At 53.7% G+C, this 11992-nt stretch overlaps 5 protein-coding genes across 5 annotated transcripts; 4 read left to right on the top strand and 1 right to left on the bottom strand.

Moving 5' to 3' along the window:
- Positions 1-264: 264 nt before the first annotated feature.
- On the top strand, positions 265-3420 carry BU25DRAFT_413121 (uncharacterized protein). Its single transcript, XM_033706960.1, has 2 exons — positions 265-1039; positions 1099-3420. Exons 1-2 carry the CDS (start codon positions 500-502, stop codon positions 3172-3174), a joined length of 2616 nt encoding a protein of 871 aa, XP_033559140.1. The 5' UTR covers positions 265-499; the 3' UTR covers positions 3175-3420.
- A 308-nt stretch (positions 3421-3728) lies between these two features.
- BU25DRAFT_413118 (Tricarboxylate/iron carrier) lies at positions 3729-5160 on the top strand. The gene is made up of 3 exons (XM_033706959.1): positions 3729-4042; positions 4095-4189; positions 4239-5160. Exons 1-3 carry the CDS (start codon positions 3835-3837, stop codon positions 4917-4919), a joined length of 984 nt encoding a protein of 327 aa, XP_033559139.1. The 5' UTR covers positions 3729-3834; the 3' UTR covers positions 4920-5160.
- Positions 5161-5351: 191 nt separating this feature from the next.
- Positions 5352-8761, top strand: BU25DRAFT_413117 (heat shock protein 70-like protein-like protein). The gene is made up of 2 exons (XM_033706958.1): positions 5352-7605; positions 7659-8761. Exons 1-2 carry the CDS (start codon positions 5597-5599, stop codon positions 8701-8703), a joined length of 3054 nt encoding a protein of 1017 aa, XP_033559138.1. The 5' UTR covers positions 5352-5596; the 3' UTR covers positions 8704-8761.
- Positions 8762-8966: 205 nt separating this feature from the next.
- On the top strand, positions 8967-9577 carry BU25DRAFT_474443 (uncharacterized protein; the record flags this gene model as incomplete). The annotated part of the gene is made up of 2 exons (XM_033710906.1): positions 8967-9225; positions 9275-9577. A coding segment is annotated over one exon (174 nt), but the record flags the coding sequence as incomplete, so codon positions are not given.
- Positions 9578-9931: 354 nt separating this feature from the next.
- On the bottom strand, positions 9932-10863 carry BU25DRAFT_433212 (carbohydrate esterase family 5 protein; the record flags this gene model as incomplete). Its single annotated transcript, XM_033708761.1, has 3 exons — positions 9932-10051; positions 10123-10619; positions 10809-10863. 3 exons carry the CDS (start codon positions 10861-10863, stop codon positions 9932-9934), a joined length of 672 nt encoding a protein of 223 aa, XP_033559136.1.
- Positions 10864-11992: the final 1129 nt, after the last annotated feature.

Here is an 11992-nt window from a genome sequence, read left to right as displayed (position 1 = left end):
CGACGGTCCATGGCCGCCCGGAAAGATCGTCGTGTGAAGGGGCTAAAGGGCGGCCGCAGAGGGTTCTACAAATACGGAATCGAAAAGCTGAGCATCAAGCCAATCGAGTGTTAGCTGAGAGTGAAAGGCCACATGTGACAGGCAGCTGCGCACGTTGTGGCAAAGAAAAAGGCCAACCATGCTTAGCGCAGCTCCGACTGGGACAAGGCTATGACGAAGTTTTGGCCGTCTGCGACGCCGCCCACCGGATCTGCGACGGGCATTGAGAGATCAAATATAGCATTCTTAGGCCCTGCTCTAGTCTGACAACTCTTTCTTCCCAGTACATGTATCCGCAGCGGCCGCCCAGCCCTGCATAAAGTTCTGTTTGCTGTTTCGTCTTGCTCTATAGCCTACATGCTACGCTTGATTAGCATACTGTAGTATCTCCACTGGCGCCCACGTAGCCGTCCACTCATTCCTCCGCCTGTTCTGTCTCCAGCATCTAGAGGTGTCCACAATGATGGGTGACAAGAAGAAATCAAGCCACCGGCTGTCGAGCTTGTTCTCTCTCGGTGGTTCCTCAGAGCCTCAACAAAGCAACTCTGCGGCTTCGTCGGAATCCAGCAGCCGCCTTAGCAAAGTGAAGAACCGCATTTCTTCAGCAGCATCGTCAACGCAGCAATCTGCGACACACCTAACAGCGCCCGAATACCCTCCTCCGTCGCCACAGCGCCGTCAATCACCTCCAAACCAGCTTACCATCCAGCCTGTAGGCTCACCAGCTCTCGAACCTCTCGAACCCCCTCCGCACCTCGATGTACCGTCGCGCAGCTCATCCCCTGGTGGCTTTGGCAGCCGACCAGGAACACCAACCTTGGAAGTTGGGAATGAAGGAAAGCTGAAGAAGCTGAGGCGGAAGAGTGGATTGTTTGGAGGTAACAACAGTAGCATGACAGACGTCAGCCACGCAGGAGGTGCTAACAGCCCGCTTGCGTGGATTGTTGGGCACAAGGGCAAGGTGCCGTACAATCTCACGATGCTGTTGAACGGCGAGAAGGTGCGTTGCGCTTGTTGTTCGCGCTAGTTCCACGTGGAGAATGCTAACGGGTAGCACAGGTGCCAGAGCTTTGGGACGACCAAGGTGACACCTTCGTCTACCTCTTCCCGCGAACCTCAGGCAAAGGCGCTTCCTTCCGCATCGACTCGTCTGTCTACGCAGCATCACAACTGCTCACTCGCTTTGTCCATGGGTCTTTGTACAGCGACGATGTTGTCGCACCTCCCCATGAAGTCCCAGTACGATCTTCGCGCCCAGTTTCGACTGAAGTAGGCCAAGAGCAGTCGCGCACTGCTTCTCCAGACCAGAGCCAGATAGACAGTTCAGACGGATCGAAGGGCTCGAGAGCGCTCAGCGATGCAACCGAGGACGACCACACCGAGAAGCACTTGTACATGCCAATAGCGCTAAGCTCGGACGACGCCGTCATCCCACAAGAACCACGCCTGACCCAGAAGGACACCGACACATTGGTGACCTACCGCAACTTCTTTGCCTTCTTGATTGGACAGTCTCTTGTCGCTACCACAAGACATTCGGACATCTTCGACATCTTCCTGCGCATCGCCGACATTCTGTCCCACTATGCTTTCTCCAACGTTGACGGATCGACCTTTGGCGAAGTGGCCGCTTCTAGCTTTGACAGCTACGTTGACGAGCTGAACATGGCAGATGTCAGGCAGAGTCGCGAAAAGACAATCGAAGCCATTGTCCTCGGCGAGAAGATGCGCTCCATGGGACTCTACACCGAAGGTTTCGTACACGCGATTGGCAAGTACGACGATGTCAAGGGCCTACAGTCGCCCAAGTGGGAAATGGTCAGCCCGAAGACAGGAACTCGTATGGCTCGAGCTGCCCTGGATCTGGATAACCGAGAGGCCAACATCAACAATAAGCTCAAGGACTTTGAGTTCGCTGCTATCTTCTCGGGTATCATGAACAGTGCTATGGCAAGCGAAGGGAAGATGATCAACTTCAAAAGGTGGAGATCTGCTTTCATGAGCACACGAAGCTGGATGATCGACTACTACAAACACAAGTACGGCTCGTGGCTGCCGAAAGCGCGAAACAAGAAAAACAACCTAACGACCAACGGTCTCAACAGATTGGTCCTGCGAGACATGTACCGCGATCTATCTGGCTTATACGATCTACTTGTCGACCGGACCGACTTAACGAACAGGACGGCCGACGGTTTCTTGGTGGAGGACGAGGGAATGGGCTTTGTGGCTGTAAATGCCCGCGCTATGCGCAAAGCACTCAGCGAGTACGATCGCAGCACGCCACCTGTGCAACCGCCGATTCCATTTGATCTGCCGATGTACCCCACTCTCAAGGGTCTGAGATCTGACTATCCTACTGGAGACGAAAAGAAGGATGCCAAAGCGCGGGGCAAGAAGTTGAAGAGCGAGGAGATCACCAAGATGCTGCACAACGCTACCAATGCTGACGCGCAGCAAAAGACACCCTTCTTAGAAGCTTTCCTCACTTTCGAGAAGAAGCAAGCTTCCGGCTCGAACATGGATGAGCTGTGGGAACTCAGAAGCGGACAGTGGCTGTTTATCTATGCCGTCATTCAGTCACTGCCCATGCTGGTAGTCGACGCGCCTGGAGTACGGTTCACTGAAGGTGTCGAGTACTTCCTGTGTGAGGTTCCCCGCAGCGGTGTACCCTGGGTCCGCGAAGACACGACCAGAGCACGAACATGGTTTGGTGTTCAAGGTGGTGCTCAGGTTGTGAGTCTGCCAACTGACATCGTCGAGCATGGTGTCGAGGGCGTCTTCCGACGCTCGCATTGTTGGAAGAGGGCTCAAGAATGGGCTGCAAACGACACGCTTTTGAACGCAGCTATGCAGGAGCTGAACGGTACCGCTGCACCCCTGCCTCCACCTCCGGGTATACTCGACCCTTCATCAGCCCACGCCCGGCCTCGATCGAATAGTCCTCACGACGCGAGCAAGCGCAACAGCGTCATGAGCCTTGGATTGGAGGCTCTGCCTCTGCCACCTGGCATTGCACCACCTACCCACTCCCCTGTGAACCGACCTCAGTCGAGCAGCGACCCAAGCAGGACGTTCGATGCCATCCTTGGATCGCCACCGTTCAATCCCAAGGACAAGAAGAAGAAAAGGTGATCGATTTGTTGACACGAAATTTACGGTCTGATCTGCGATAAGTGTTTGGCTTGGTTTTCCCATAGATATTTTGCATATAATTGCATTGACCACTTGCGTGGTACTGTTTTTAGACGTTTAGCGACATCGCACGCGCGTGCCATATATACGCGCACCAACTTGAATAGGAAAGGATAAGACGAAGATACCTTAGATGCATAGCATAGCAGCGAAGCCTATATAGCAATTGAAATGAGATATCCTTACGCACGGTTGCAGCTTCCGTAGTTCGTGTGTTGCTCGGGATCGCTTGCCCTTCAAAGCTCACCGCCGATCTCGCCGGCATCTCTTTGGTCGGCTTCGTTTGCGACGGATAAGGTTTACAGGCGCTGCCACGCACTCCACCAACGACCTCACACAAGAAGCCCTGCGCAAGGTCAACAAGGCTGCAATCGCCTCGATCAATTATACGCAGCTATGACTTCCTCCCTGCCTGGAACGCGCGACCTCCCGAGCTCTCAGTATGACCTCACCACGTACTGGGGTCGCGTGCAGCACGCCGCCAACATTTCAGACCCGAGGTGAGACAGCTGCACAGCGATTGATATGACATTGGATACGCGGGGAGTGGTGAGTCCACGACCTTTGACTTGCTGTTCTGCTTTACACACCCTTTCTCTCATGTGCAACGACCGTGCTATCTATGACTGTTCAGCAACTTCTTCAGACCGCACCACTGACCACACACTGTGCAGAACGCTCTTCACATCCTCTGCTGGCCTCGAGAATGCCAAACAACTCGTCACTGCGTATAAGACGGGCAAGGTACGGGAAATGACACCGGAGCTATGGAGCGCAAAGAAGGTTATCGACTCGACAATACACCCTGGTATGCGTAATTGGCACTAGAGGCGAGGAGCAAAAGGCTGATAACAACTAAGATACTGGCGAGCCAGTCCTTCTACCGTTCCGCATGTCAGCGTTCGTGCTGTCCAACTTGGTCGTCACAGGTGGCATGCTCACACCCAACCTTACGGTATGCAACACGTCAATGGGGAAAGGGTCTTGAAGCTGAGAAGGAGCAGACAGCAGGAACACTTGGCTGGCAGGTAGCCAACCAGTCGCTCAACGTCGCCATCAACTACTCCAACGCCAACAAGGCAACCCCGCTCTCTACAGCAACAATTGCGAAGTCGTACTTTCTCGCTGTCAGCGCATCGTGCGGTGTCGCATACGGTCTCAATGCCACCGTCCCACGCCTAAAGAGCCTCTCGCCCAACGCAAAGCTCATCGCTAGCCGCCTCGTACCCTTTGCAGCCGTCGCCTTCGCTGGTGTGCTCAACGTCTTCCTGATGCGCGGTGAGGAGATCAAGCACGGCATTCCCATCTTCCCCGTCTTGACCGAAGAAGAGAAGAAGCGCGTGGAAACCGGTGACTTGGAAGTCAAACCGCTGGGCAAGAGCAAAAAGGCGGCTACAGTTGCAGTGGGTGAGACAGCTGTCAGTCGTGTACTCAACGCGACACCAATCATGGTTTTGCCGCCCTTGATCTTGGTCAGGCTGCAGAAGACAGAGTGGCTGAAGCAAAGGCCGAGGATGACTACGCCGATCAACTTGGGGCTCATCTTTGCGACGAGCATCTTTGCGCTGCCGCTGGCTCTTGGTGCGTTCCCGCAGAGGGAGAGCGTGAGTGCAACCTCATTGGAGCCTGAGTTCCATGCGCGCGGTGGTAAGGACGGGAAGGTTGAGTTCAACCGTGGAATTTGAGCGAACAGCTTTTCATATTAACATCACCACGTCACTGCTCTACCAGGACAAGCAATTCCTGCAATGACCGGCAGGCATCATGTTCACCAACGTCAGTATGATTAGAAGCGTGGGAGACATGGAGCTCTGAGGGGCCTTGCCCAGCTGCGGCGAAGCGAGACCACCGATTGGCCAGAGAACTTCAAGGACACGAAGGAAGTAACAGGAACCCAATAGACTGGATTGGATAAGAGCAATCATCCTGCAGTGTTTCAGGCACCGGCAATCTAAGCTTGACAAGCATTGATTCAATTTGCTTTTGTGACTCGTGAGGGTTGGCATTCGCCCGATGTCAATGTGGCCTTTCACCGACGTTGGAGCCAGCGTGTCATAAAGCTCCGGCGATCATTTAAGCTAACACCTCGCCGAAACACATTGTCCTTCACGCTGCATGTACCACAGTACTGCACACCTCACTGCACTTTTTCATTCTCTGGGATAGATTCCCTCTCACTTGTCTTTGACGATTAGCCTCTCGAGTCTTCTGTTGCTATCGTTTCGACATCCATCATCTCTCCGCGCTGTTCGCGGCATCCCACCTCGAGCTCTTTCTACCCCCACGCCGCAACTTTCCTACACCTCAACCACACAATATGGCGCCTCCAAGACGCCGGCGAAACAGTGCCTCTCCGGCAGCAATGCTGCTCGGCCTCCTCTTCCTCTTTTCATCGACCGCCTCCGCCGCCTCGGCAGTGCTGGGTGTCGACCTGGGCACCGAATACATCAAGGCCGCTCTCGTCAAGCCTGGCATTCCCCTCGAAATTGTTCTTACCAAAGACTCGCGCCGCAAAGAGACATCCGCCATCGCCTTCAAGCCGTCCAAGAGCGGTGCTCTCCCCGAGGGTTCTTTCCCCGAACGATTCTACGGCGCCGATGCCATTGCCCTCCAGGCTCGCTTCCCCGGCGATGTATATCCCAACCTGAAGCACCTCCTCGGTGTTTCCAGCGATAGCGATGCGGTCAAGACCTACAACGGAAGGTACCCTGCGCTCGAAGTCAGAGGCACAGAAGGACGCAAGACGGTCAGCTTCAAGAGCAGCATCTTCTCCGCTGAGGAGGAGAAGAGTTTCTCTGTCGAGGAGGTGCTCGCTATGGTCCTGAAGAACGTGCGCGAGAACGCAAAGGCATTGGCTGGTACCGGCTACGATGTTCAGGACGTCGTCTTCACCGTTCCTCCCTTCTACAATGTTGCGGAGAGGCGCGCGCTCGAGGTTTCGGCCAAGCTGGCAGGCTTGAAGGTCCTCAGCGTAGTCAGCGATGGCGTGGCTGTCGGCATCAACTACGCGACTGGCAGGGTGTTCCCCACCGTCAACGGTAAGGAGGCAGGCAAGCCGGAAATCAATCTCGTGTTCGACATGGGCGCTGGATCTGCGTCCGCGACTGTTTTGCAGTTCCAGGGCAGGTCTGTCAAAGATGTTGGCAAGCGCAACAAGACTGTCCAGGAAGTCAACGTTCTCGGGGCGAGCTGGGACAGGACACTCGGAGGTGATGCGCTGAACTCCCTCATCGTCGACGATATAATCAACACTTTCCTTGAGCTGCCGGCCGCGAAGAGCGTTTCCATCACCGCCGAGAAGATAAACACCCACGGTCGTACCGCTGCGAAGCTGTTCAAGGAGGCTGAGAGGATCCGACAAGTCCTCAGCGCCAACCAGGCCACACAAGCTTCCTTCGAGGCTCTCTTCGAGGACATCGACCTCAAGTACAAGCTCGACCGCACCAAGTTCGAGCAGCTCACATCCGAGGTCTCTGCACGCGTTGATGTTCCCATTAAGAAGGCTTTGGAAGCTGCCGGCCTGACAATCGAGGACATTGACTCCGTCATCGTCCACGGTGGCGCTACTCGCACACCCTTCGTGCAGGCTCGTCTCGAGGCTGTTGCTGGAAAAGACAAGATTAGAGCCAACGTCAACTCCGATGAGGCCGCCGTCTTTGGAGCAGCTTTTAAGGCTGCCGGTCTCAGCCCCTCGTTCCGTGTTAAAGAGATCCGGGACTCGGACACTCAGGGCTACAACCACGGCATCGAGTACAAGCACAACCTCAAGACCCGCGATCAGAAGATCTTCACTCCCAGCACCAAGCTTGGCGCTACCAAGGACCTGCCTTTCAACATGATGGGCGAGTTTGAGTTCACCGTTTACCAGTCCATTCCTGACGCTAAGGGCAAGGAGGTTAAGGAGCCTACTCTTCTGTTCAAGAGTCTCAACTTGACCAGCACAGTGACCAAGCTGATTGATACCGATGGTTGCGATCGTGACTCTTTCAACAACTACGTCCAGGTCAGGCTCAGCCCCGTTACCGGTACTCCCGAGGTCACATCCGCCTGGGTCACTTGCGAGGCCACTGATGACAGTAAGGGTGGCATCGTTGATGGTGTCAAGAACCTGTTCGGTATGGGCGGCAAGAAGGACCAGGAAGCCCTGAAGGAGGACGATACCTCTTCTGAGTCCGCTCCTGCGTCCGCTTCCAAGTCTTCATCTTCGTCGAAGTCTTCCAAAAGTTCCAAGTCCTCCTCTGCTGTGGCAGCTGAGGCCTCTGACGACGGGAAGCCTAAGAAGAAGACCGTCAGGTCTGCTATTACCTACGATGTCAAGCAACTTGGTTACGAGAAGCACGCCCGCAAGGATTTCAAGAAGATGCAGGATAGGTAAGGAGCATATCAATCACTACAGACCTCGCACCCACGCTCACACGATGCAGGCTCGCCGCTTTTGATGCCTCTGATAAGGCTCGCCGCGTCCGTGAGGAAGTCCTCAACTCGCTCGAAGCTTTCACCTACCGTGCTCGCGACTACTTCGATGATGATGACTTTGTCGCTGTCTCTACTGAGGCTACCCGTACTGAGCTTGAGAACAGGCTCAACGCTGCCTCCGATTGGGTTTACTCTGATGGCCCCAACGCTGACGAGAAGACCCTCCGCGCCAAGCTCAAGGAGCTCGAAGATATTGTCAACCCCATCCTTCGCCGCAGACGCCAGTCTTGGAAGCGTCCTGGTGCCGTTACTGATCTCGAGGAGACTATCGGCGGCATGAAAGAAGTCGTTGAGCTTGTCAACAACCAGATCGCCGAGCGAGCTACTTACAGCTCCAAGAGCGCCGAGGCAGCATCCAAGTCTTCCGCCTCGCCTTCTCCCTCTCCCTCCGTCGACCCACTCGATGAGCTTGAGGAGGAGGACCTCGAATCCGCACCCTCCGCATCCGCCACTCCTGAGATCGAAGAGGTCCCCGAGATCTATACCGAAGAGGACCGCACGAAGATCGAAGATGTAACCGACAAGGCAAAGAAGTGGCTCGAGGAAACTCGGGCCAAGCAGGACAAGCTCCAAGGCCATGAGGAGCCTGTTCTGACTGTCGAGGAACTCAAGTACCAGAAGAAGCAGCTCGACGACGTCGTCATGGAGATGATGATGAAGAAGATGAAGCACTTCAAGCCCCCGAAGCCAAAGGCTACAACCAAGCCTAAGGCCAAGAAGGCGTCCAAGGTTAAGAAGAGCAAGACTGAGAAGCCCACTGAGACCCCTGTCGCTCCCAAGGAGGGTGAGGCCGAGACCGAGCAGCCTGATGCACAATCTCAGGCTGATCACCAGCGCGAGGAGATTGAAAACGATGGACCCAATATGGAGTCCCACGGCGGCCGTGGACCAACCGAGCAGGAGTTGAAGGAGGCGCTGGAGAAGGCTGGTGTTAAGTGGGATCCGGAGAAGTACAAGAACTATGTAGGAAAGGAGAACCATGACGAGTTGTAAGAAGCTGCAATTAGCGGCGATGATGTAGCAAATGTATATGCGAGCAAATAGAGTTGAGATGTAAAAGCATTTCTGTGATTCCTCGCAAGTTCTTCCCAGTAGTTTGCTAACCAATGATGTTGCTCTTCCCATTGCGGAAGTCACAAACAAGAACTCACGTAGATGAGTGAGCGTCTATGTATGCATATCCTTCTTGCCTTCATCGGTCGTGGATCTGAGTTGGAAATTTGCATTTGGGCATCCACCCGCGCCAGTTATACGCCGTGGCGGCCCCCAAGCCAGCACCTCTGGTCTGGATTAACGGCTTCCTTGGCAGCGGCAAGCTAACAATCGCTCGCAGTCTCACAACACTTCTTCCATCCATGATTCTAATAGACAACCACAAACTCATCGACCCCGTGGAAGCGCACTTCCCGCAGACCCACCCAGACTACTAGAAAGAACAGCATTTGTATCGCCAACGCGTATTTAGAGAAGTTGTCAGCGACCTGGACAAGCTATCGCAGGTCGTGGTGTTTACAGGTAAGTAGCAGTTATGCTTGGGGTGTGCTGGCGTTGTTGACGGCTGTAGATCTCCAAACAAACAATGAACTAGAACGCAGCGTCGCCGCAGAATACCAGAACGCCGCAGTCCAAGCTGAACGACCTTTCCTCCCTATATACATAACCTGCGATGTTGATGAAAATGTTAGAAGGGTTGCGAGTGATGAGCGTGTGAATGGCGGGACTGGGAAGCCTACGGATCCGGAGTTGCTTAGGGAGTTGAGAGAGAGTTGTTTGCTGTTTAGATTTGAGGGAGGTGAGGGGTTGGATGTGGATACGACGGGGAAGGAGCTTTTTTTTTGGGAGGGGGGGAATACTGCGGTTTATCAGGGGTGGGAGGTAGGGATGCATACTGGCGAAGTTGTGTCGTCCAGGATGACAGTGCATAATTTCGTCAGCATGAGGTAAATATAATCTTGAAGCCATTATAGGAGAGGCTCATATACTGCCCCGATATGTGAAGTATGTCATGTTCAACAGCATAGCCAAAAACGAGGATACTCGAAACCATCCAGAGCTGGAATCGCCGTCGAGTAATACAAGCATCAGACTGACAAGCACTCGGGAACAAATAGTGAACGATAGATAATGTTTGCTGGTTACAGTTATCCGAAACTATTATCGGCACGAAGCGCGAAAGAACCAAGTTGGAACAGAAGAATATACAAGAAGTCGTTCAATCCACCTAAGCCAGCTGCTTCTGGATGAAAGTGCTACCAAGGTTCTGTGTAGGAGCATCGCTAGGATACTGAAGGTGCTGTGCGTTGATCCCCTGGCCGTGTGTAGTGTCACATACACCATCACCCTGCGGTTTCTCGTCAGCACACCGTTCTCCTTGCCACAAATCAAGATACTTGGTAAAGGAGGAAGACTCACGTATATGCACACATCAAGTGTCTTAGAAATCCAGTTGCTTGGGATACCTGTGCCGAAAGCTCCAGACAGACCATTAACGTTACGGGTAGTAGTGCCGCCGTTGTTATCGACATTGCAAGTCAAGCCAGACTTGTGCGCTGGGTCACCGATCAAGAAGACGCCCTTGACAGCATTGAAGTTGGCGCCTGTGAGTTTTGGCAAAGCATTGACAGTAGCCTGTGCACCCTGAGAGTACCCCTCAAGGATGAAGCACTCGTTAGGGCTTGTTCGCAGGGTGCTGGTAATCTTGTTGACGATAGCGGTGGTGCCTGCTGCCGAGTTCTGGGAGAAGTCGGCTGGGTAGACGGTGTCGTAGATCTTGCCGCCGCTGAGGGCGGCAGTGACGCGCGAATTCATTGTCCTGAAGCCGGCGGAGGGCCCCTGGGCTTCGCTGGTGCCGCGGGTGTTGATGATGGTGTAGGATGGGCAGGAGGCGGATACGGCGCGCTTGACATCATCTACAGGGGCGGCGAAGGTGCCTGCGAGAAGGGGGAGGACGGAGAGAAGAGTGGAAGCGTGCATGATGAACGAGGGTTGTTGAGCGAAAGTTGAGTATGAAGTGAGTGCGTGAATGGAATGTTGGTCGAGGTGCTGAGTCGATGGATTTCTTGGAGAGCGTTGCTACTCATACTTATATCTTCTCAGACAAGATGATATGTCTGGTACAGGAAAGTAAGTTTGACTATCATAGTGCCAGTCCATTAGGCCAGTGATCGACCTGTTGCACAGTCAATCTCCACTCCGCTGACTATACACCGACCAGATGAGTCGATGCATACACTATCGTAGCCTACCACACTTGATGCCTCTAGTCACGGTACTTCATCCCGGCCAGATGCCACTGTACTGGAATTTGGCTGATACCTGTCCAATGGATGTCTCATTCTTCGCCTGTGCGGAGAAGTGATGACGGGAGACGGGATCTCTGATACTCGACGTTCGGTGTTTGTGCATCGAAAGCCTGACCCTGCCCAAACTTCCTCGCAGCCTCATGCCGAGGCTACCTGCAGGCACCCGCATCTGGCATGCGTGCCGATCGGCGCTAGACGTCTGGCGGCATGTTAGCTCTTGAGCTCAGTGGGGGAAGCGCTGGGTTGCATGGACAAAGCGCTGGTGTATGGTGAGATCCGCAAGCGCAGTGTCGTATTGAATGATCTCTTGTCTACAATGAAGTCATGGTAGAAAGTATCATCTCGGGTGACATGCAACCACGAACGTGGCCAGCATGTCAAGCGAGTATATGCTGAAACGGAGCTACGTTAGTGGCCTCGGCAACCAAACGAATGGCGCAACCCTCCAATAACAACCCTGAAATGCACAAGATGCCAATCCTGTAGTACCCATGGATCTGCATACTATGGTCTCGGGCAAAAGCAGAGTCCCTTGGCCAGTGCATAATAGGGGTGTTGCCACCAGAAATTGAAGTAGACTAATCTCTATTCAGTCTTTTGTTACACACAAATCTCACTACTTTGTGTGACCACCCCTCAGCATCAATCACTGCCTGGCAACAAGCTGGCATACTCTCAAGGAGTTCCTGAAGGAACTCAAAGGTAATTGAGTCTCACATACAATCCTCCTAAGCTGATCAGGGGTACTGTTGAAGTCGTACTTTAAGCAAAGCTCGTAAGCACTATTCGATTGGTTCTCGAGGATGAACTCTGGCTCTGGAACAGTAGGGGTAAGTCGCCTGGGTGAAACACCTAACGATGGCTTGGGGTAACGATGAGTAGTACAGGCAATCTGTCTAGCTCGAAGGTTGGTTGAGATCCAATGACAAACTTAATTGACGAGGTTGAACACGAACCATAAGGGTTGTGTTCCTACACAT

This window comes from Macroventuria anomochaeta (genome assembly GCF_010093625.1).
Source record: "Macroventuria anomochaeta strain CBS 525.71 unplaced genomic scaffold BU25scaffold_28, whole genome shotgun sequence".
Taxonomy (NCBI): Eukaryota; Fungi; Ascomycota; class Dothideomycetes; order Pleosporales; family Didymellaceae; genus Macroventuria; species Macroventuria anomochaeta.
This window is presented reverse-complemented; position numbering and strand designations above follow the sequence as displayed.